At 41.1% G+C, this 26,057-nt stretch overlaps 1 protein-coding gene across 2 annotated transcripts in view; it reads left to right on the plus strand.

Moving 5' to 3' along the window:
- The window catches only part of Gpatch2 (G-patch domain containing 2), a 171,754-nt gene extending 155,825 nt beyond the window's left edge, over nt 1–15,929 (plus strand). The window contains exons 9-10 of one of the 2 annotated variants that reach the window (XM_004867387.3): nt 16–104; nt 12,479–15,929. In XM_004867387.3, the coding sequence (XP_004867444.1) occupies nt 16–104; nt 12,479–12,699 (310 nt within the window). In that variant the 3' untranslated portion in view covers nt 12,700–15,929. The remainder of the gene's footprint in view (nt 1–15; nt 105–12,478) is intronic. The other variant, XM_021246418.2, reaches the window with a different exon arrangement.
- Nucleotides 15,930–26,057: the final 10,128 nt, after the last annotated feature.

Below are 26,057 nucleotides of genomic sequence, written 5' to 3' on the forward strand. Positions count from 1 at the left end.
GATAATTACTTGTAGGCAAACAAGCATACATTTAGGGTCCTTATGCACAGGAGACGTCAAAAGGAGGAGGAAAGCTGCACCTTTGCCTGGACCTACTGCCACAGGTAAAACCAAAGAGGGCTTGGAGTGGGGCCCAGGCATAGACCCGGGTCCTCAGAGTAAAATACAGAGTTCCTAATCACGTGCACCGGAAAAAAGACACAGTGGCAGGAGAAGAATAAAACAAATCATTTCCATTGGTATCAGGACGTATTGCATATGCTGGTGTAGATTTCCTAGGCAGCCAATCAAAGAAACCTTTGCTACACACCTGCCCTAGTGTAAGACTCTGTGAGATATCAAAGGGTACAGAAACTGCAAAGGCTCTGTATATGTTCGTCTCAGAAACTTTTTAGACATATTATAAAGCATACCTAGATGAAACAACAAATAAACCCAGGAGATGAATAGCAATACACTCAAAAATATAGCAGCAGCATCAAACACAAGGCCCCAGGTTGTAGTTGTTGGGTACCTGGCTTCTCCATGTGGCCGTCTGCTTTCTAGCCTCAGCTCTGCTGCAAACTTAGGTTCACCTTTCCTTATTTCGACAACAACAGCATTAGAATAAAAAAAACTCTCAAGAACAATGTCAGGTTAGTAACATAGCCTTCTAATAATACATGTGGTCAGGGAGAAGCACCCATGTTGAGCAGAGGGAAGTCAACCTACAGCAGAGGAGACAGGAGGCCTTCCTGGTAGGGCAGATACTTGAGGGCAGTGGGGAAGGGTGTGCTGTGCAGAAGATGCATATGCATTGCACAACCTCATGTAAGAGCAGCAAATAAGGGCGGCACAGGTAAGTCGGCAGTGGGAGGAGCACAATTGGACACTAGAATGTAAACAGCACCATTTAGGAATAAACAGTGGGTGGCCCTGCCAGCGAACTCTGACTGTGAGAGTTTTCACTGCAGCTGCTCCATCTAAGCTACAAGGAGTGGCCTGGGCTTATGCCTGGGCTCCTTAGCTTCTCAGATCTATAAAGGTTCTCTCAACTCCATTTGAGCAACCTTTTATATGTAAAGCGATTTTAATTACGGACAATGAAAATGGGGTTTATATTAACAGAAGAATAAACAGTGAGAAGAAAAGGATATATATATATATATATATATAAAAGGGGAGATATATATATATATATAGATATAGATATATCTATATATATATATATGAGGATTTTTATATGGTGAGTTTCAAGAAAAAAGAGATGAAGCTTATGTTGTCTCTTCCATAGTTCACTGAAAAAAAATTGAATAATTTATGAGAGGGCTATTATGCAATGTTCCATATAAAGGGCTACATTATGAAGTCACACGTTTCCTTCCGTTCCTAGTCCTGGTGAATCTTCAGGATTTGGAATTAGAAGACACCTGGGTATAAAGTCTGCTTGAATTTATGTAGAATAGTACTTACCACTTACTGTCTACCAGAACTTTATTTTATCTTTATAACAACTATCTGAGTGGTGTTGTCATCACTTTACAGATGGTAAACATTTTAAGATACAGAGAAGCAGTAGGTTGGCTACCTAGGATGACGTAGTTACTCAGCAGTCGGGTGAGGAGTCACACTGGGTGTGTGTGACCCCTAAACCCTTGCTCCTTCCATAACAACCCGGCCTCTTTGTGAGACTATACTTGTGTAAAGACTGTGCTGTTGCATATATTGATCTGAATCTGTTACATGCTTTCAATTTTACAGAAAATTTGTGCAGCTATTATTACTATGTAGAGATAAAGAGCCTTCATTAAGTATTTCTAATAAATCCCTTCCTAAGGAACTGTCACTTTTTAGATCAAATAAGTGTGCTAAATTCTTCAATTCACATTTCCCATGAAGCAGGTATAGGATTCTTCAGCATTCCCCCATTCCAGCTGAATTCCAGCTCTCGGAATTGTCTTGTCTCCCAGTGACTCCAACCTTAGTGGCAGAAACAGGACAGGAACAGTCTTGGGCATGCTGAAAAAGCACCCAAGCGGCAGCCACAAGGAAAGTGCCTGCTGGGGTCAGCTCCGAACACTGAGAACATATGTGAGGTGCGAAGGAAAAGGATAATGGTTGAGGAAAGGATGATACAATTATCCTGCACGGGGACTTTGATGTTACAACTCAGTAGCAGCTGAGGAACTCATTTATGCGGAGGATAGGTACCAGCATTAAACTTTGGCCTACAGCAGTTCTTGTCATAAGCTTGCCCCGGATATTCCAGATGTTACATTTCAAAGCTGTTGTGATTCTTTTAAGATTCGGGGTTTTTATTTTATTGCTGGCATTTACTTAAAAGATAAAATTCATAAAAACTTCATCGTTTTTTAGTTACCCAAAAAGTAATGGAGTAGGAAAAATGTTACTCATTTTCAGTGCATTTGTTTTCAAACTTATGCATAACTGTTCCTCTCAAAAAGGAAGAAATTGAAGCTATTCAAAAGTCTTCAGTTTTAAGTAGAATATCTTATAATACTAATGAATCAACTTGAAGGTGAAGACTATTATCCTAATTCAAGTAAGAAAGGCTTTTGCATAAATACACTGTGATAATGAGGCTCTAAATCTTAAATCATCTTGTCCCTGAAAATCATAATCTTTGAATTCTGGACTGTGGTCAGTAACATAATACATAGTCAGTTATATTTTTAAACTTCTAAAGTTGAACTAGCATGTAGAATTACATTTAAAAGAATATCCTTGCTGTTTTCACAGATCTTTGCAGATCTCCCAAAAACACACACTGAATTGAGATATATTTTTACTTTTACGTTTAATAAATACTAAACCTAAGCTGGAAAGATACAAGAGAAGAAAACTCTCACCCGTGAAATAGAGAGGAAACATTAAATGAATGACAGTCTGAATGTTGTTTGGTAAAACTCTCCAATTTCTATGTGAAATATTATGCAATAAAGCACTGAGTGTAGGAAAGACTTATCAAAACAATATACTATAATTAGGCACTTTAACTTTATAATCCCAAATTGGACTTGTATAACAGTTTATGACTCTAAAGATAAAGAGTTATATATTATATTCATAATAAATAATAATACTTTTAAAAAGATTTGAGTCCACCATAAAATTAATAACCCAAAATCTGATCATATTTATGTGCTAGCATATTGAAATTTTTCTCCTCTTCTTTTAGTGACAGCATTGAAGCATAATTTCAATCTCTTTAGAAGATCAGCCAGGGGTGTTATTGGCTGAACATTTATTAATTGTGACAAGAACACCGAATTTATTTCAGTGCTCTAGCTTATTTACTGCTCTTTCACCTTTGTATTTTGTATTGACAAAGTAAAATGAATATTGATAAGGTTGGGTATTGATTTTTTTTTTTAACATGTGGCTTGTTCTCCGTCTCATTCAGAGTCACAAACCCAAAGACAGTGGATGTCTCAGAAGCAATGGATGTAGATTTACTAGGATAAAATTGAGAACTATTGAAGCAAAAAGTTTTGCCAGCAGAATGCATTTTATAGTTTGAAAACTGTCATCTGTAAAGGTGAAGAAAAGCAGTGAACAAAATAGGAAGAATATTATTAACACTTTTTTTAAGGCAGTCAGCAATGTTGGTGCTGGTCTGTGATTCTGGTAGAAGTCATAGCTTATTGAGGATTTGATAGTAAAAAGATTTAAGTACTGACATATTGTGGCTACTACTTTTTAAAAAAATGTTTTGTCCACTCTACAGTATCAAACTCAACATGCGAATTCAAAATTAGCATTGCCTGTTGCTGTTTTGCTTTCTGTTGCAATAATACCATAGTGAACTTATTTAATATAAAGAGTCAACTTTTCTTCTGTACGTTTTCAGTTGTGGGGAAGAAGTGCCTGTTGTCTTGGTATAGACATTGCTCCAAAACAACTGTGTTTTTATGGACATGTGAGTTCTTGACAAAAGGTTGCATTACAGCTGTTTGTGACTTTTCAACTTTTTCTTTCACAGCCTACTAATATTTCAATAGAAAAATAGTCTCTGAATATTTATGGTAGTAAAGGCAAGTTGTAAGTAATAATAACAGGTTAATATTTTTACAGGGTATGCTTTCAAAATAAGTCATACCAAGCAAAATCAGAAATATTTGGCATATCCCACCTGCTTTTTGAGGTATTAGATTTCTTCAATTAGCCAATGATTGTATTTTTTATTTTGTTTTATCCACATCACCACTGTAGATTATCTTACCTCTTCCAGGATTTGAAAACAAACCTTTCTAAGGGGATTGTTAGTCCTTCTGAAACCAGACTCTATCTGAATGAATAGCAAAGGCTCAGGAAATATGCAGCTCTCCATCACTTGACACATTTCCGGCATGTGTTTCAGTAGAGTCTTGGTAAGTAGTTCTCCATTGTCAGTCAGTATGGGGAACACCTAGGGACAGTGTCAACATATGTGGAAAATAGGGAACAATTGCTGTTCCTGACACGATAAAGACTAAATAATGAGAAAATTCTAAGCCTACAGAAGACCAAGAAATGCTGAATAAATGTACAGTAAAGCCATGGAAAGACATGGAAAGATTCAGGACTGAAAATGGCCATGAGCAGCCCCACACCCTGGCTCATGATTACCTCATGAAGACCTCAAGACCCTTCTGTCAGTGTCCTGGTGGGAAAGTATCCCCACCTGCAAGCTGTGTGTGAAGCTGCTTAGGAAGTCAGAGCCTCTAAGAAGCCCTGTCCTCAGAAATGGAAGCCTAGAAGCAAACCTACTCACACACAGGGTACAAAATAAGAAATCTTGTTTCTACTCGGGACTTCAAATTGAAATCTCTCTGAAAGTTTGTTACCATGAGGCTGCCTTTACATGAATTTCTAGATTAAAATTACACTTTGCCAGGGCCGGGGATTTTGCTCAGTGGTTCCACTGCCTTCCTCGCAGGTGCAAGAACCTGAGTTCAGTCCCCGGTACCAAACAAAAAACAAAAACAATAAAAAACTACACTTAGCTAAAAGATTAAGATTGCCCATGGCCTGTGAAACAAAAGGAAAGCCACCATAGACTGTTATGCCTTCAACCCAGGCAGCAAAGAAGAACCACGAGTAAAAACTTACTGAAGATGACTCCATACAACAAAATCAAAAAATTAGTTAGAAAAACACATTCAAAACTGAGAGGGAATAACTGTGGGAAATGACAAATATGGTAAAGAACCAAGTAAAAAAGTGAAGGTTATTTTATTTATTTTGAAAATTTTAAAAAATATCACTAAATAGGCTAAAAGATTAGATTCAGCTGGAAAGAGGAGGAAATTTAAGATGAATCTGAATAAACTAGCACAGAAAGATAAAAGATGAAAGATGAAAAATATATAACAGGGACCTGAAGGACTTGCAAGAGAATGAGATTTAACATGTATCCAATAGAGGCCAGGGATTTAGCTCAGTGGTTCTAGCACCTGCCTCGCAAGCGCCAGGTCCCAAGTTCGATCCCCAGTACCAAAAATAAAAAAATGTATCCAATAGAGTTTACAGAAAGAAGAAGTAGAAAGTATCTGAAGTTGCAAGAGTCAAGAAGATCATAAAGATTTTTAGAATTGAAGAAAATATGAATCTTCATACTGAAAAAATATGTCTGCATCAGGAGATATTAAATATAAATAAAGTTGTCTTAGTTATTTTCCTCATTGGTGCAACAAAATAGCAATGTAAAGCAAGAGAATTTTATTTTGGCTCATGTTTTTGGTCCATAGTCAGCCAGCTCCTATGCAGGAAAGCCTGGTAGAAATGTCTGGCTGGAGGAAAGCTGCTCAGCTCATGGCAGCCTGGAAGCAGAATGTCAGGGGAGGAGCTGGAAAGGAAGATGTACCCTTCCAGGTCACACCCACAGTGACTCACCTCTTCAGACTGGGCTCCACCTCCTAAGAGCAAGCCAGCTCTACTGTCCCCATAATCCATTCACCTTTAAAAAGCCCCACCTATGAGTCCAGGAGTCTCTTTGGGAGCATCTAGATATAAACCATAACACACATTGTACACACATTCTGAACACCAAAAACAAAGAGAACTTAAGAGCAGCCATGGAGAAAAAAATATATATATACCTATATAAGAATGGAGCTATACTTTAGCAAACACAACAATAGAATCTAGGAAATAAGAGATAATATTTTCAAAGTGTTGAGATAAAATAAGATAATCAACCTAAAGTTATATACCCAGCTAAACTATTACCCAAGACTGAGGATGAAATAAAATCACACTGAAGTAAAATCTTATCATTACTAAAATTAATACCTCATGTAAGAAAATAGAATCCATTAAAACAGATGAAAATCAGAAAGAAATTATTGATCACATCCTTAAAGGTAAACTAATTTTGAATGTATGAAAGTAGTAATAGCAATGACTATGAAGATGGTTAAGTTGGATGAGAATACAATGAGTCTAAAGTTCTGGGCCATAATAATATGAGATGATGCCAAATGTACATTTGACTTTTAAAGATAATCACTAAAATAACAGAAATATACCATATAATTTTCAAGCTAGTGTAAGCAATCAATAGATGCCAAAAAAGATACATAAGTGCAAAAAGATTAATCATATAAATAACATAGTAAAAATAAATCCAGATATATCAGTAATTACAGTAAATATAAATGAAGCAAATTAATCAGTTAAATTCAAAGATTATTAAAATGAATAAAAGAATGAAACCTAGTGTATGCCTTTTATAATAAAAAACTAAAATTTAAGGTGCAATTTAAATACTAGCAAAGGAAAGCTGTTGTAGCTGGATTTATCACACAGAATGAACCTTAAGATATTTCAGTGTCATTAGTCAGATTTGTGGTCATTGTTTTAAGCTAATATTTTCCAGGGATTTGAAATATTTGAATAGACTTAAAACCTCAGTAATTTGGGAGAATGTAGGAGAAGAAATGACCTAATAGAAAATATTAATGACATAAGTTTAATTCTCAATCAATGGACGGCATAACATTTGGACTCAGCTATCCTAAGCTCAAGCTTCAACTGGGACCCTTGCTAACTAGTTGACTTTGGGCAGGTACATTGCCTCTCCAGACACCATTTCTATCTGTAAAATGAGGCCAGTCATACCTACCTTACAGGCTGATATGGAAGATAAAAAGAAATGATGGATATGGAAACATTTATCATTTCTAAGGGGTGCAGGGCATCATTTTATTCTAAGTTATCCAAATATGTCAGTGTATGTATTTCCACATACAAATTGAGAGAAGTTAAGATTATGATTCACATATTACCCCATGAATTTTCTTAACTGGTTTGAAACATCATCTCCACTAAAATTTCTCGTAGGAAGGCAATGCCAGTGATAGAAGGATATAGACTTTTGGAATGAAGTTACCCAGAGTCTGAATCCCTGCTTATTCATTTTGTGATGGAGTGACTTCCTCTACCTGAGGACCATTAAAAATCTCCCTTGCTCCTTGTTCTAATATCCTGTACCTAACTCGGCATTCCACGTGCCTGGCATATCAGGCAGAACAGAGCTGACTAGGGTTATGTTATAGCAAATAAATGTCCCTGTGTGCCTTTATTGTAAGAGGTTTGTTTTAGATTTTTTGAAAATGAATATTTTCGATACATTATCACCATAAGAAATGTATTTCAGTAACACAAAAACATCTGTTACCAAGAATACTCCCTCTTTCGTTCATTTTCATTACTTAAGAAAAACAGAAATTGGTTTTCCATTCAATTTCCACTATTTTTAAAAGTCCATTCTATTTTCAAACAAACCATTTGAACTGATTTTATTTAAGGAGTCATATGAAAAACACCTGCATATTATAAATCAGGTGCAGAATGGTCTGAATTAGTGAGGCTTTTCTATAATAAAAATTAAATCATTTGGCCATCAGTAGGAACACTAAGGCTTTTTCACTTCTCAGACTGTGCTTAATTAATGCTGTTCCTTGAGTTCTTAAAAATAATCTAAGTCTGGGGCCGGGGATTTGGCTCAGTGGTTCCCGCCACCTGCTGCGTAAGCGCAAGGACCTGAATTCGATCCCTGGTACCAAAAAAAAAAAAAAAAAATCTAAGTCTGTGTCCCTAAATTAGTTACTGAGAAGAGAGGGCAGTGTGTAACTCACTGTTTTAATAACTACTGCTAATAAGAGTAGTATCCCTGCCCCCCACTGGCTGCTAAGACGTTAGACGAAGATGAGAGAAGAGCAGTGGTGAACTAACAAGGACCTGAACACAGGGAGGGGCGGAGGGTGGTGGCCCCGAAGCCTTGCAGCCTGCCCTCCCATCGCTGTTGATCCAGCATCGATGCCATACCTGGGGAACCAAAGGACTAAACAACCTGCACTTAAAGCTGCAGTGGACTAGTGACTAACAGAGGCTGATGCAAGAGACTTCATCTCTTCAGCCAATTGCACAAGTGAATTACCATCCTCGGTGCTTTTTGGAAGATCTGAGGAGAAAGGACCAAGTGAACTTGGGGATAGATACCAGGGATCCAGCAGACAGGCTCTGGCCGGGGCTGTACCCAGAGAGCCTTCCGGAAGGCACTTAAAGGACCTAGCGCTGGGGGAGCAAAGGAAAGGACAGGGCGGTGGTGAGGCTGAGCCGCCCGCCCCCAGGTCTCATCCCGAGCAGGGGAAGGAGAGCCACAGGGACCTCACTCCAGGATCATTTCAGTGGCAAGGGGGCGTCTGCCCCTTCTTTCGGGTTGTTTTTCTATATCGAGAGGCTTAGCATTTAAGTATTGAATTAATCTAGATGTTTTAGTTTAACATCCTTATTTCTGCTTGTTCTCATCGAAGTACAAAATGGTGTTTTCTTTTGAGGGAAGCTAAGAAATGAAAGCAGCATTTTAAAAAATTAGAATGAGTTTGTTTTCACCTTTATAAAAACACAAGCTTAGGGCCAGGGATTTAGCTCAGTGGTTCAGGCGCCTGCCTCGAAAGCGCAAGGTCCCGAGTTTGATCCCCTGTGCCAAACAAAACAAAACAAAAAAACCCAAAAAACCCCACAAGCTTAGGAGTAGGCTGACCGTCCCCTGAGTCTCCAGGACTGAAACTCCACATCTTCCAGTGAAGAGAGGGGTCAGCTCTCATTTGCAGTTCCCTTTGGGGCCGAAAATGGACCCTCATTTAGCAGTTTCCATAGAGCTGCTTTAAATTGGCCTCATACTTTCTCTTAAATATTAAACAAATTTTAAAGTTGAACTTTTGCAAGCGGTTGTACCAGAAATATGAATATAAACAGATATGTAGCCTGGAGCAACACGAGACCTCTGGTCTGATTTCAGGTTATGGACCGAAATACGTTAACTCGTGGCAGTCGCTGAAAAGTCAGGGCCCGGAGGCAGGATGCTGGTGCTCAGTGGGCCCCGACAGAGCTCCTCTGCAGCTGCCAGAGGACGCACACACAGCGTGGAGGTCGGGCTGGGTCACCGCTGTAGCCATGATTTCAAAATAAAAACTTAATTGTGTTTTTGGTACATTCAGCAAGATGTTTGACCAAAGAACTCTTCTTTGTTTTGTTTTGGGTTTTTTTTTTTTTTTTACAAGAGGTCCACCTTTCTCTCTCTCTCAGATATAAAATCTCTGTATATGTATATTTTCCCTGTTCAAGCAATAAACAACAAAGAAGAAATTTTGAGACCACCCATTGCCATCAAAGCTGTAACCAGTTGGAGGTGTTCTTCCTACTCCATGTTAAGGTTCTTGTTTCAGTAATCTGAGAATACATTTGATGAGTCCAAAGCCATCTAATTATTGTGCTGACTCACCCTTACTCCCTGTAATTAATTTAGCAAATAGCAAGAATCATTATTCTTATTCCAAGTCCTACAGTGCATTCAAGAATAAGAATAACAAAATGTTTGAAACAGGGCCTTGAAAACCAATTGATGATCTCACTGTGGTCAGTAGAGAGGTGCAGTTAGTAAAACTCATCTCTAGCACGTTTGCAGCTTTCTTGTTCTGCAGATCAGGCTCACAGGGGGCAACGCACTTGCTGTTTCCAAGAATGCAACATACATTTTAGCAGATCAGATGCTCCATCAGGCAGTGCTGCCAGCTCTTCCTCTGTGAATGCGCGTACCCAAGAACTCATGGAAATGTGTAGGTGCCGTTGAAAGCATAATAATAAATTCCTCCACTGTCCAGGCCAAGAAATGGTGCTATGGCATGTGGCCCCCAGGGTAATACATATTTTTGATATTGTGCTTGATGCTGAGGACTCTTCTGGACCTTGAGTTGCCATCCTGGATGAGCCTCAGAGGAGTTGGACAGAGTCCTAGCATCTATTTTGTGTGTGTTTGTTTTTAACAAGGTGGAAGGGTGTGAGGTAGGGAGGAAATTGCTGTCATATTCCTGTGGCAGGGAGGAAGCAAACTGATGATCTAGGAAAAAATTAATGGTGCTAGGAAGGGGTGGGAGGGCTGGAGGGTGTAGGCTGATGCTAGAGACCATCTGACCCATGAGTCTTTGAGAATACTGGGCTGCCTAGGAAGGCACAGTCCACATTTCGGAGCAGGAATGTGCTAGACCTGGTACACCACAAGCATCCTCAGGTCTTTGAAAGGGGAATTACCTTTCAAATAATGACAGGCTGGGGGAGAAGGAGCCCTTCTACATTGTTGGTGTGACTGCAAACTAGTACATCCACTATGGAAGGCAATATGGAGATTCCTCAAAAACCTAAAATTAGAAATTCCACACACCCTGCTGTCTACCTTCTAGGTATCTTCCCAAAAGACTTAAAGACATATCAGAAAGGTACATGCATACCCGTGTATGGCAGCACAACTCCTAGTAGCTAAATTTTACAAGCTGCTTGTATCTTCATCAACTGATGATTGGATAAAGAAAATGTGGTATGTATACATAGTGGAGCACTATTCAGCCATGAAAAGAAAAAATTTGAGTCATTTGTAGGAAAAGGGATGCACCTTGAGACAATAATGTTAAGTGAAATAAATCAGCTAATGAAAGTTAAATATTGTATGGTTCTCTGACATGAGAAACCCAAAGTATAAATAATGTATAAAGTAAAATAAAGGATGAATAATAGGAACCAGGGAGATAGATCTTTTGCCAATGGAAAAGGGATCTATAGATAGAAGGAGGAAGGAGGATGGGGAAGGGAAAGGGAAATAAGAAGGTATGATATGTAAATGTACCAACTCTCCACCATGAATGTAATAACTATGTTCTCCAAACATGTACTAATACTTTTTTAAAGGGCAATACCTTTATCCCTGGAGGTTTAGGTGGATTATTATGAAGATATGTAGTGTGGTCAAAATATATGGTGAATGTTTAAATTTTTAAAAATGTATTACAGTAAAAGACACATTGCCCTAGATCCACCTCAAAATGCTCCCTTTCACTTCAAATACACTTACCCATCATCCTTGCCCTGTTCTGAAGCAGTTCTGGAAGTCCTCTTTCATGAGTGTCTTTATGACGTTTGATCAAATATACAGTGAATGCTGCTGCCAAGGAAAGGCAGCTCCTAAATCATTACAGTGTGCCCTCATCCACCTTGTTCTCCACCTCTGGAACCATGCAACTTCTGGCTCTTCTCCAAGTGAAAGTGACCGTGAAAGGTAAATGTCTGGAGTTGATTCAGGACAGTAAGGCAGCCATGATAGCACAACTAAAGACACTGATGAAAGAGGACTCCAGAACTGCTTCAGAACATGACAGGAATGATAGGATAAGTGTGTTCAAAATGAGGGAGTATTTTAAGGGAGATTGATGCCAATATGTCTTTTACTATAATAATTTTTATTTATATATTCAATGTATTTTTCAATCACACCTCGTATATGTCTTCATTATCTCTCTCCTCTATCTTTCCCTCCTTACCTGCTTCCGTAGTCATTAATGCATGGATCCATGAAGACAAAGTGGAAGAGAATTAGAGATACAGAGCACTAAATAATAAATAACAAGAAGAAACTAAGAGTGTAAATTCCTAGGAATTCAGGATGCCTGTAGCTGTGCTTTCTGCTTGGTTTTAGTTTTGGTTTTATTGAATGTCAAGGTCCTGGCCAAATGTAAGGTATTAAAATTTATAAGCTGGTGATTTTCAGAGTTCTCCATGAAGCTCATGTGGTAATGAAAATAACCCCATTTGTAAAGCAGGTCATGGTTTAAAGGATGTTCTTGACATGCATGAGCTCCCTTGATCCTGTGAGATGGGCAGTCTGCGTTGTGGTGTGTCTGTGTTATGCGTGAGAAAACAGAAGCCTGTGGAGATTGGATAACTGGGCCTGCCGCTAAGAGGTAGGACTGAAAGTGTCAGCGAGATGAACGGTTCATCTATGGTTACCTCAACTACAGTAAGTCCCGGAAGGTGAATCCAAAGTGCACGGGTAGCCCTTCCTGGGTCTTTGTTGACAACAGAACACTTAGGAAAGCATAGTTTTCATAGCTGAAGGTCTTTGCCTCCCTCCCCACTGATGTATGTTTTCATGTTCTCCTTTCAGGATTTGTTGGTGAAAATGCCCAGCCCATCCTAGAAGACAACATTGGAAACCGAATGCTGCAGAATATGGGCTGGACCCCAGGGTCGGGCCTCGGCCGAGATGGCAAGGGGATCGCAGAGCCAATCCAAGCCATGCAGAGGCCCAGAGGTTTAGGACTTGGATTTCCTCTTCCAAAAAGCACTTCTGCAACTCCTACCCCTGCTTCAGGAAAATCCCCCTAAGAAGAAAAGCAAGGAAGAGCTGAGTTATGATTTTTATTCACCTGCCCCTTTGTTCTGAATTACTGTACACTTTCTGATTTCAAAGCAGAAGTCACCATTGCCGCAAACTCATCCTAGCTTCCCAATACACAGTCCTGGGACAGGGACAGAAACGGGAGCTTGTCGCTGTCCGTGGTGCTAAAGCGAACACCTGTACCCTATCATTTCTTTTTCAGTAATTTCCAGCTATTTCTAGGTAGAAAGAGCAGTTGATTTCCTTTACTTATTTTGATCTCAGATGTCGATGCTTGCTGATGCTTTGCTCAATCCTGTACGCATGTGACGCCCGGACCGATGAGCACCGCTTGTCTCCAAAGTAGGATCTTGTCTCCTGTCATCCTCTCCTCCCAGTCCTAAGCAAAACTCTGAGAGGCTGGGTGACTTCATACGCCTTGAATTTGGCCTAATTTTGTGTCTTTGGACAACGTAGGATGAAGTTCACAGTTAGCAAAGAGTAATTAATATTTGCCTTGGACATTTTGACAAAAATAAACCTCATCATTGTTATCACCAGAGTGCCCTCAACATTACTTTAGTGCAGATTTTATAAATTTTACCTCATGTAGCATGTGAAGTAATTACTGAAAGGAAAATGTATTTTTAAAATTCACCACGACTGAACTGTAAATTCTATTCATCCTGACATCTACCTCTCTCTTCCCAAAGGCTGATATTTTTTTAAAATCAACTCAAGTGTAAGAAACTGATTTTAAATTTTAATCACTGGAGTAAATCATTACACTATTGAATCAATTTATTTGAAGGGTTAAATGGCTCTCCCAAGAATTCAGATTTCTGGCAATGGCCTGACCCCTTTACAAGGTGAACAAGAGAAAGTGAAAGAAACCTAATGCCCTTTTTAAATCAAAGCTGTTACTTTACAACGAAGCAAAACAAATTATTTTTATTTTATGCTCAATATTGAGTTATTTCTCAATCACGTGCTTCAGAGTGTCAGATTCTAAATTACTCTTAGTTTGACGGGGTTGATTTGTTAGTGATCTTCATGATCTTCATCATTAAGAACCAATAATTACTGTATTATTCTATTTACAATGGCTTGCATTTGTTGGGTAAAGGTCAAGATTAGCCTATATGAATCACTTTTCTAGTAGTTTGGGTTTTTTTATTTTTGTAAATTGTCCAAAAAGAGTTTTTAAAGACAATAGAGAACACATCTTTGTCCAGTGGTCCCCTAACCAAAAATGCTTCCCTGCCAACTGGGGAAGGAAGAGGCACCCTGTGATTTCAAAGACTTGCTGATTTGCTGGATGTGCACATTTCTTTTAAGAATTGTCTTTCTTCCTCGGGGCATGTGGTAAGAGAAAAGGATGTGTAAGGGACTGTGGACCTCCTGAGTTGCACCTTGAAGCATTCGTGGGAGCTAAACTGACCTTAGCTGATTGCTTTCTGAACGTTTCTCACTAGAACTAGATTTTTGAATTGTTTTTTCTAAATGCTCACGGTATTTATGCAGGGGGATGATGGTGGAGATTATGTACGGACTTTTAAGACTTATGTGTCATACTGTACGGTGTTCAAAAATCTATTGAAAATTTGTTTTGTTTTGTTTAACTCCATTTCCTGAAGATCTTCCAAAGTGCTAGCATTTCAGACAGCCCGGTTTTGAGCCACTGGTAAACAGGCCGCGACAGGGCCCACGACGTGGCTGTTGCTTTTCCCCCGATCGACCGTGTCCTAATGGTTGCAAAACGCTCACAGTAGAGCACACTGCATGAACCAGAGCGGCCAGGGGTCCTCAGTTAAATAAGCCGCCTTTACGGGGGCTTCTTTTTGTCACTTTCCGCACAGGCACAAATCTGGAACAACTCCTGAAAGATGTTCACGTAGCTTCCCCGGAAGCACACCTTCCTGTTGGCTAGAAACAGAGGGAGTTCTTTATCCGGCACCTGCACCGAGAGCGCTCCGTGCGGCTCATGGAAGACTTAACTACCTCCTGTCGGGATCAGCATCAGAGCCCACCCCAGCTGCCCCACCCTCGGGCCTGCCCTGGGGACCAGTCCCGAGGAGAGCACACCGGCTTCCCTGGAGAAATGGGCACTTGGGAAACGTTTATGTGTCTTTCTAGAATACAAAACACAGCAACGTGTGCTGCGTATGTAGTTATATTAATTTTTGTCAATAAATACGTCCCTAGAACCCAAAGCGTCCAAAACAGTTCGTAGTTTAGAAAGCATCGTTCAAATCTCCTTGGAAAGCGGCGAGGTCTTTCCCTGCTCCCGCATGCAGCCATCTTACCTCCTACGGATTAATTCATTGTGCTACAAATTATTTTCCGTGCATAGATCTCTCCCCTCCCTACGCAATGACCCATCCCCGCAGTAGTTCAGGGAGGCGGGCGTGACCTCCTTAACAACTGGACTTTTTTCTTTATGTTTGTCTTACCTGCTATGGGCCAGACTACGTGCTGCAGTCATTTCCTTCCTCTCTTTATTCTCAGTACCATTTTGAAGGCTACATACCCTCCAGATTTGTTTTTATTTTTAAATGATCTGACACCTCTTTAAAAGAAAATTCATTACTAAAATTTACCAGTTCATTGGTCTTAGCATTTGAAGACATAGATTTCATAATTCATGTTATGGTTAGCAGACAGGAGTTAACACAGTAGGGTTTTGGCCTGGCATTGTGATGCACTCCCGCACTCGGAAGGCGGAGGCAGGAGGATCTCCAAGACTTCGAGGCTGGCCTGTGCTATTTAGTGAGTTTGAGGCCAGCCTGAACTACATTGTGAGACCCTGTCTCAGGAAAACAGTAGGGTTACAGCTAATATGTCCATATAAGTGTATTTATAGCACACATATATGCAGTTTACAGACATGATTGCAAAATACTGGTTTTATTAATGTGTTCATCTCAACATTATTAATTGGTTTTCTCTTAATTAACTAAAAACTCTCTTTAGCACATTTCCTCTTGGGCAGATATTTCATGAAAGAAAAATCCCTGTTGATACACATTTTAAAACTGTTTTCATCTTTTTTTGTCTTTTAAAAAGAAAGGCGATCTAAATTGTAAAATGAAGTTGTTAGAAAATAATATTTTGGATTATTTTTAGTTTTTTGGTGGAAAATTATATTAATGGTATAATAAAAAAATAAAACAATGTTTCAGAATGTTATTTATAAGCAGTCATTGTGTTTCTGTTTTAAATGTCTTCCTTTCAACCTTAACAAAATGAAAATAAAGTTGAAATTTCCCTTAAATTGTTTTTAAATTATTACTCATTGACAATTAACATTTAATAGTGCAGTTAAATTAGTTCTAATTTAACCACTGGACAATTTCAGTATCGAGAAAAAAATTTAGGGAAAAAACTGATAAAAATATTTGAATGACAGATGTGTTCGTAGCTGGTTGTGGCCTGTTCTGCAATACTTTTGTGTCCTTTTTGCTGTCCCTGACTCAGGATCTGGCTGGCCATCTCCGGTCCACTTCCCACAAGTGTTTTTTTGGTTTGTTGTTGTTGTTGTTGTTGTTTTCCCGTACCAGGGATCGAACTCGAGACCTTGTGGTTGTGAAGCAGGCGGCAGCACCTGGCCCCACGGGCTACGGTCACTCCATTTCCTTCTGGAAAGTGGTCCCTGCTGTAAACCTGCTTGGATACTTACAGTATTTTACAAGACTCATCAGTGTTCCATTTTCTTTGAGTTTTGTTTGCTGTAAAAGGCACTTCCCTATTTGAGTTGATCGAATTTATCTTTTCTCCTGAAAAAGGGAGTAGCGTTAAAGTGTTTATTTTTTTATTCCAACAGGTACTAAATGCTCATTTATTTAGCAGACTGGCAGTGATACGTACTCACCTGACAAGTGGACCATGAAGGCTCCTTCTGCCGGGCTCCTCCTAAGCAAAGACTTCATTACTTTACGCTTCTGACATTTTAAGTAGATCCAGATTTGTCTCTAGCGAATCAGTGCCATTAGCTGCCAGGAGTATGATCTGCTAGTGCCAGCTGAGTTTTATCTGGACATTAGAGTTGTCTCTGTCTGAACTGTCAGACAGTCTAAATCATTCTCAGACCCACAAACCTAACTCCTGTGACCATTACAAGATGTCCTGTGTCTACTCCTTAATTTTTGAAGGGTGAAATTACATTAACAGTCGAAAGCTATTTTTGTGTTATGTTATTGTTTTTATTTTCCCTAGCTCAAGCTTTCAAAATAAATCACTAGCATTTTAAGTGCATGTAATGCTTGGCTTTCAACTATAAGATGGTAGAGACGAGACTGTTAGAATAGTATCCCAAAGGAAACAGATCTAAACTATCTTGTTTGCATCTTCCTGCTAAATATCTAAAAACTGGATTTCTTCCAGAAAGCACCATTATTTAATAAACGGGGACAGGGAAACAGCGACCTAACCTGCCTCTGCTTTCCAAGAGTAAACAGATTCTTCAAACCCCCTTAGTGAAGTGAATTTCTTCATATGCCAAAATTCCACAATCAGGACAAGCAAACGAGTTTAGCCAACAGAAAGGAAGGACAAAGTTAAGTCCGTGCTTGATGGCTGTGTGGCCAACCCGGGATTCTGAAGTCCCTCGTGGGAGGCTGCAATCCTTGGGGAAGCAATACCAGTGGTCCACGTGGTCTTGAGGAAGAAGGGAATTGGTGAAATCATGTTAGGGGATGAGAAGCACACAGTCACAGCGTGAGAGCTGCATGTGGAGCCCAGCAGGCCTGCTCCACTGGCTGGGGCTCCTGGCCCTGCGGTGAGCCCAGGGGTCGGGGTCGGGGTCTGCGGGCCGGGCCTGGACTGCTCCCTTCCCGGGTCCTGGCCGGTCCTGGGCTGCATAGGCCCGCGCTTCCCCGTCCGATCCCTGACAACTCAGCCAGAAACCAGCGCGGGTCCTTCTGCTCCCGCTCTGTGAGTAATGGGCTGCGATGCCCTGACAGATGTGCGGCATAGCAGCTTCTTCAGGAAAAAATTAACAGTTTGTCCAGCATGTCAGCTCGCCCTTTTTAGTGCGGGAGGTCCTGGCCCCATTATGGATGATTTAGAAATCCAGGCGAGCAAGGACCAGCTGCACTGCGCGGGCTCCTTCCCCAGGCCACTCATCTGCATTCCGGACGCACTGGGGGCCAGAAACTGGTGCAGCCTCTCCGGCCGAGACAGGATGGGCTGACAACGCCTTGATTTGTTGAGAGAGAATAAATGGGTTTTTCGGAAGAGGAGGAAATATCACCATTACTGGCCAATTTACAGCGTTTTATCTGTTCTTCAAACATGTCACTTTCGTTATTGTTGCATGGTAATTACATGGTGAAACGGAAGGCAAACAAATTCCCGTTACGTATTCAGATGGATTGCAAAATCGTATAATCCTGATAAATGCCCATTTATGATACACAGGGATGAAAGGTTCATTTTAATTTTGAACGGCTAGCTCAGCCATAAATAGGATATAGGATTAAATTCTGGAGAATCTGATTACATCAAAGCAAATAGTCTTCCTCTTCACTTTTTTCAGATTCAGGAGACCCCGTAAGGCATTTTCACAAGCAGGACTGTCCTTGGACAATACAAAAATCGAGCTCAGAATTCCATCCTCAAAAGCAGGAAACTCCCAGGGGCCCTCTCGAGTCCTCTTGTTTTGGGAACCGCTCAGTCCTGAGCTTCCCAGGAACCTGGGAACCCAGCCACAGTACTTCTGGCTTGGAGGGACAGCAGGCCGGAAGTTCGCAGCCACACTTCCAGTCTCACCAAACCCTTGGAAACCAGAAACCAAAGGCGTTCCTCTAAGATTATTTCTCCTCCATGCCCAGCCCAGCAAGCCTAGAGGATGTTGCCTGTGGACCCTTAGCAGAGGGTAGAGGTCATGAAAGGGACAGAGACAAAAAGGAACAGGAAGAGCTGCATCCCAGGACCACTCCTCCAAGTGTCCTGTGTGTAAAACAAGGAGTCTTAGCTTAGCAGGACCAGGTGCGTGGATTACAGGGACCCAGTGAAATAAGGGAGTGTTTCATACCTGTGGGATACACTAGCCCATAACTGCCTTGGAACTGGGGGACATGACACAGGTGACTTCACTTGGTGGTCCCTTGGCCAAAGCTGCCATGTGGAGACAGGTGGAGGAGCACTAACTACAGAGCTGTGCAACCTTCGGAAGAGGGCATCTGCAGAACCCTGAATGTTAAGCAGCGTAAACCTTAGATGTCATCAATTTGAAAATGTACCTTAGTTTGATGTACCATTAGGAAGGAAGGAGGGAGGGAGGGAGAGGAGAAGGAAGGAAGAAAAGAAAGAAGGGAGAGAGGAGGCAGGGAAAGAGAAAGCAACAACCTGCCAAATAGTTCTCTACTACTCATAGTCACATGTATCCCAATTTCAGAGATGTATTTTAAAATTATAACATCTTATACTTTTGAACATTGGAGCAAAGAAAAATTCTAAGGGTTATCAGGGAGGGCTACATAGCTAGATGAGACTGGAGCTGGCCCTGGAAGGACGGCAGACAGGGCACAGCAGGACCAGCTCCTGTGTGCATGGAAGAGATGTGAAGGGAAAGGCCCAGGCCCAACACCCACCAATGCTGGTCTCCCTCTCTTCAGTCCCTTGCTGAATTTAAAATAATAACTATCTCATAGGGTTATAAGGATTTAGTAAAATAATAATGCATATAATATGCCCTGGTACAGTGTCTGACAGATGGTAGTGTTACTGGAATGCTAGGCTTGTGGCCCGTGGCGACAAAGTATGAAACCATAGATAGGGGAGGTAGGCAGCAGGCAAATTTATTTAAAAGCTATATAGGCAAAGAAGTAGAGCTCCTGCTAGCCAGGAGGGGTTCTGAGCAGGATGCCCATGAGGGCCCTTTGTCCAGGGCTTTGGAAGGAGCCGAGAAGGGAGTTCTGTGTTTTGTCAGCAATATATTCTCTTCCCTGTAGGAGGCTACCTACTTTTCTAGTTTCAGTCTGTGCAGTTTTAGGGTCCAGTTCATGCAGGGCCCGTGTGCCCTTGTACCAATGGCCTGCCACACCGTCCTCTGAGGAGGTTCAGACAGCCGAAGGACACCTAGTGGTGGAAACCTTGTAAGACCCCTGGAGGGTGTGACTGAGCAGACTCCATTTGGGGCTTCCGGACTCCATTTTGGAGCTGCTGTCCTCACTGCCCACCAGATTCCTAACTCCTGTCTCACTGATCCTGTCATAGTAGGTGCTTTAAATGAGGTGCTTTCCCCCCTTTCTGCTTCTAATGAAATATTAAGTGTTCCTGTTTGTTTACTGGAGTGTCTAAAAGGCTGGGGGGAGTGGTCTGTGAGAAGTCTGGACTCATTTTTACCCTGCTAACAGAACCCCCTGAACATAGCTATTAAACAACTTTTTCCTGATTTTACAGCCATTGATGGACATACCTTCAATAATAAACTGCTCTAACTCCAAGTGAGATTAGGTTTTTAAAATTACACAATGAAAATCTATAAGCAATAGAAATACAGAATTCAACCACTTGCACACAAGGGATGCTTTCTTACTGTCATCTGCAAGTCCTTCAGGAGCCAGAAGCCAGGCGACCTGGCCTCCGGAACCTTCCATGACTCCCCTCGCCTGTGCTGCTGATCTCACAGAACCACAAGCCAGATACAGAATACAGCCCCGATGGAGAGGGAAGTTAGTTCAAGACTGTGAGAAAAGCAAATGCTTTAACAATCTCCCCAGGCAGACTGCTTGTTTAAAATGCTTAGATTGAAATCACACTTTTTCATGGTCATTTTAGGACTATATTCTGGAATAACGTCTACCAATCTGCAGAATGCATAAGAACTACCAGAGGAGCTCTTACAAAACCGACATCATCAGATTCTGCTCTCAAAGAGGAACCTGCGGAGAAGAAAGGAGTTGAGGAAAAACTGTCTGTGAGGAAGCCAGTTAGGTCATGCACGCTCCCGCCCCGTCAGTTCCTATGGGAGACCCCAGTGGATCGTCTACCCATCTGCTTTGCAGAGAAGGGTTCTGGACCTCAGCTCCTGTCAACCCTTAGCCAAAGGAAACCCTCAGGAATTTAAAATTAGGACTAGGAGATTTCATTCTAGCCTTGGAGTTGCTGGTCTTTTGAATGGAGGGAATGCTGAGAAGCAGAGAGAGCATGGAAATGAGAAAAGAAATGAAGGAGAGGAATGAAGTGGGTGAAGATGGTGAGAGAGGGTGTGTTTCTCCCAAGCTTACAGCCCTGGCTCAATGTCTGATGAGCTCTTCAGAACAGGGACTTGCCAGGGACGCTGCTCTTGGGGCAGCAGGCTGCTTCTCCTTGACTGGCCAGAGGCAGTCCCACGTGGGCCTGCATATCTTCGTTGCAAACAGATGACTTAGAGGGGGCATCGTTCATGTTACACAAAGATGTCTCATGCCGTGAAAGAGCACAGGGCCCCTTTAGGTAGCCTTTTCTCAAGTGCTTATTTACAGATCATTAAATACTTAACAGAGGGAAAAAGTAAAAGCTGAAGTGCTTAGGTCAGTATTTATTAAATACCCATCACAGACTCAGATAAAGCAAATCTAAAACTCTTAATAATACTTAATTGTCCAGTTTTCAGATTTTTATATTAGCAGAGGAGAAGGTAAAACAAGAGCCTGCTCAGGTTAATGCAAGTCTCCAGAACATTCTGCTGGTTGTAATTGTTTTCTGATATCTTATCCTCAGTCCCACAAGGCACCCATTTATCTTCTAATAAATGGCATCTTTGCACAGGCTAAATTAAGAGGATTTCTGTTACATCCACATAACCCTAATTCTGTACTAGATATTGACAAACAGTTAAATGTTTTATAAAATACCAGAAAGTGCTACTATGCTTCATGAATTGGATTTTCTGATTGTGAAATCATCTAAGAATTTATAGTTTGAAAGGAGCTTTTACACCTCCTGATGCTTTAATAAAGTTGTACCTCTGGCAAGCAAACATTTTAAATGACTTGGACTCATTTTTCCTTTTTAAAAAACAGCCCGGCTCTGAGCTCCATCCAATTCTCACCGTGCCTTTCGTAGCTATAGGGAAGGCTCATTATTTCAGAGGACTCTAAAACTATTTTTTTTTTAAGTTTGGGATGGTACCTTATTTTTAAATGTGTTAAGGAATGTCTAACATGATATTTTTCACTGAGCCATATTAACTGAATTTTTGCAGAGTAAAAAAAAAAACAAAAAACCATAACAAAGCTGGGAAAAACATTGCAAAGCCACATCCAGCAGTGTTTGCATCCTGTCCCGCGACTTCAGGCCCAACCCTCAGCCTGGCGAGGGAGCCCGGTGCTGGTCGTTGAGGGGAAGCAGTGCCTCAGCTGAGCTGTCTCCCTGGCAGTCGGCAGCTGCCTGGTTCCCATCCTGCATGCCCCCTGCACCCCGAGTCTAGTCCCTCTCCTCCCATCAGGCAGGAGCCCGGGGCTTCCTCTGTCTGGAAGGAAGGAGGACCATAGAGCACAATCATTTGCGTCTCTGGCTTGTTTTCCTTCTATATCTGGGACCTGGAGGCCACGCATGACAGTGGAGAAAGCCCTGGCCCAGGTTTGTAAGACCTGGACTCAAATCTTGTTCATCCTTCCCACTTCCGGAAGCTCAGCTGACTGCTCTGGATTCAACATCCAGATTTACAAAATGAAGAGGTTGGACGGGAAAAGGAATGGACATGTCCACAACGTTCCCCTGTGCTGGGGATCCGCACATCATTCCCCACTGAACTCCCACACAGGAACGACTACCTCTCTGGTCGTGCTCAGTTATACAGATTAGATGGTACTTCTCTAATGCAGACTAACTGGGGAAAATCTCATTCCCGAATTAGCAGAAAAAATTTCAAATTATTTAATACAGGAGAATATGCAGTGCTATTATTTACAGGTAATTTACTACCTATTTAAATAAACATTAAATAAAATTTTGTTATGTCAGCTCATATTAAAATTTGTATTTGCATTGAAACTGTCTAGTATAAAGAATTTTGAAACTTTTTATTTCTTCAAACACTTTATTTGCCTTCTAACCTGTTTCTGCCATTTATTAACCTGATAAAAATATCATTGCATTCTAGCAGACTAAACTCACAATTTTTGTAACTGCCACAAGTGCAAAATCTGTGGGGTCCACATAACTAACACTTGACATTATCCCCCGAAATGTCTCATGACACACCAGTGCCCTGTTCACAGATACCGAGTAACATCTCAGCGACATAACCCTGCACAAAACCCAAATGTGATTTCCCAGAATGATGAGGAAGGAGTGATGGGCTTTTCTTTAAAAAAACTGGGCTCCAGGCTCAGCAACCTTCACTCCATGTGCAATTTGAAGAACTGAAGTGGGTTTGGAGAAAATCAAGACAAATGATTAAATGCTAAAGGGACTGACTTTAAGAAAAATATGGGCAATGAATAATGCAGTTTACTAACTAATGACTACAGAGAGAGTTTAAAAGAATATTTTAAAGATACAAACAGTAAGAAAAGAATTTTTTAACAATTACCCTTTTGCCGGGGATTTAGCTCAGTGGTTTCGCCTCCTGCTGCACAAGCGCAAGGACCCGAGTTTGATTCCCGGTACCAAAAAACAAAACAAAACAAAACAAAACAAAACAAAACAAAACAACAAACAATTACCCTTTAGTTCTAAAATGTGGAACTTATATCATTGTTGGCTGAAACTTAAGAAATAAAAAAGAAATCGTTTGTGGAAAAAAAAAAGCAGAAAGGCATCTATTTTAATGGAAAACATTAAACTAATCGAACAAGGAACTATTATGAAATCTCATCTGGAATTAGTGGAAGCCCTTAATGAGTTGGATGAAGGCAACAATTAGGCCCAGCTGTGAAGCGTAGGGCAGAAACGTTCTACCAAGCAAGCTTCTACTCTCCTCCCTCTGTGTCCAAAGGTTTGTTTGTGCACCTCATTACTGGCCACAGATGTTCTCTCTGCTCCCGTGCTCATTGGTAGAAAAGGTTTCTGGTGTGGTCCTTCTTAGATCCATTCCTTAACTTGGCTTTTGCAGCTATGAAAAAATAACAAAGCCCCTCCGGGGTCGGTAGGGACAGGAATGGGCCCAGAGTAAAATGAGGCCGGTGGTAGCTGTCTTCTGTGAATGCTTCATGTGCCCACTTCCTAGCCTCTAATCTTATCCCCCCTGCTAAATATTTATGGAGTATCTATGTATGATCACCGAGAGGCTTTGTAACAATTTTATATTGCACTCACTGCCCGTGGGGACTTAGCATCTCTTTTGGAGGCGTCCAACGTACACAGGAATTTTATTCAAAGTCGTTCATAGCCAGATTGGCACAGGTCCTGGCTAATCACCTTATCTAAAGGAAGCCAGCCATTAATAACTGACAGAGTGTAATGACACAAGCTGGCAGAGACTGTTTGTAGTTGATTTACAAAGAAAGTTGGAGGGAAAAGACATATCTAAGATGTTTCATGGGTGCGAATCAAATGCCCACATGTGATGAGAAGTGAGCGCTGTACACACCGGCTTCCCTGCCCGTAGCAGACAGGATCAGCCAGTTGTGCATCTTCATGGTGAACTCAGGGCAGAGCCCCCTGGGCTGGAATCGTCGTCTGACCCTGCAGAAGGCAGTTTTGCTCACAGAGGAAGTCACGGCAAGGTACCCAGCCGCACAGGCCTCTCCGTGGTGCTGTATTTCCTTCCGTCTGTCTTTCAGGAATCGCTTCTTCTTTCTGTCCCAGTCAAACGGCTCCGTCTCTCTATAACCTGCATGTACTGCTTTTCCCCAGTGGTGTTTCCTACGGCTTTCCTCTTGTCTAGCTAAAAAGATCCCCAAATAATCTGTGTAAATTTGGAAACAGGTTAAACCTCACCTCTCTACCAAACTCACCTTCCTTTGTTACACATTTTTATGCATCTTTTCCAAGCATTTACAGAATGAAAATAATATTTCTACTTTCTTTGACAAGGGGCTTACTAATATTTCTCCTATAATTTATTTTATATCCATACTCTATTTATAGTTTAAGTTCCTCAGCCCCAAAAGTGTATATCCACTTTGGTTACATGGTTTGCAATGATAATTGGCCCATCATTGAAACTTGATTGACTGAGAAAAGGAGTGAACAAAGAAAAGAAATTTTACAGGCCGAAAGACAACACACAATAAATAGGGATGGATGTTTAAAACTGCCTCATATTTTTGAGAATGCCTATGAAAACATTTTAGGTCCAAGGTCAGAATGGCTTTTTGCACAATTTTATTTTAGAGGGAAATTTTTTTTCAAACAAATGCAGTAGAAATATGTGTAAATATTTCATATGGTCTCCCTCTGGCCAAATTTCTTAACTAAGAAGAAAGTTCACAGAAATCTGTAAACAAAATATCTACCAAAGGTGACAAAAAACATGTAATTCCCACGCCTTCGGGTGAGTATAATTCTTCAGTGAAGCCAGCTGGTATTTTACAAGAGTTTATTGGGTGTCAAGCCTGCTGGTGACTGTGTTCTGATTGAGAAATAAAGGATGGACTCGAGGTGTCTGTAAAATCATTGGGCAGGATGCTACATCCCAACTTTAACACCAAAATAAGCGGGAACCCACTAGCTCTGGCTGCTGCTTGGATCCGGTGCTCAGCTCATCTTCAGAGGCTGTTTGGTGCCTGTGGCCACAGGCAGAGCTCACTGGACAGCCTGGGGACAGCCCTGCTGAGGACCAGTCTCTCCCCGGTGCCGCCTGCAGCCTGTGGAGGATTCCCATCTTGGACTCTGTGAGAGTGAACGGTCCCTAAGTGCCCAAAGTGGTTTTTGAAATCTGAATAAGTGTTCCTCTATCATCTACAAAATTGTGCTTCATGGAGGATGAATTATGAAGGGATGCTGTTTTCCACTTTGGTTTATTGGCGAGCATCCTTAGCCAGACTGACTCTTCCATAATAAAGTGTCACTGGGTACAATTGTTTCAGAATACGGTCTTGGTGTTTGATTATAGAGTCTGTAGGCTTCAGACAGTAGGAATTCAATGCTTAAGCTTCTTCACTTACTGCCTGCTGCTGTACAAATATAGGATTTGGCCATTTAGCCTAAAGCCTTAGTAGTTCCCGCTATCTACACCCTCTCTGGGAGGTGCATCAAATGCTACTTTCCATAGGCTCAGAGGTGAGAGGAAGCCCAGAGAGCTGAATCACAGCCAGGATGTGGGCCTAGTTTGCGCATAATCTGGCTGCAAAACACAGCCTGATGGACCCCTTGCTAGAGATGAACTTTGGTCTCCTCACCACTGAAATAAAAATAAATAAAGAAATAACAGCCAAATCCTCATAAATGCTGAAAAGCAGCAGCTGGTATCCAAAAGATGACTTTAATAACA

Source organism: Heterocephalus glaber, unplaced genomic scaffold, assembly GCF_053883595.1.
Source record: "Heterocephalus glaber isolate CG9 unplaced genomic scaffold, H.glaber_assembly_v1.0 deba00001067, whole genome shotgun sequence".
NCBI classification, from domain to species: domain Eukaryota; kingdom Metazoa; phylum Chordata; class Mammalia; order Rodentia; family Bathyergidae; genus Heterocephalus; species Heterocephalus glaber.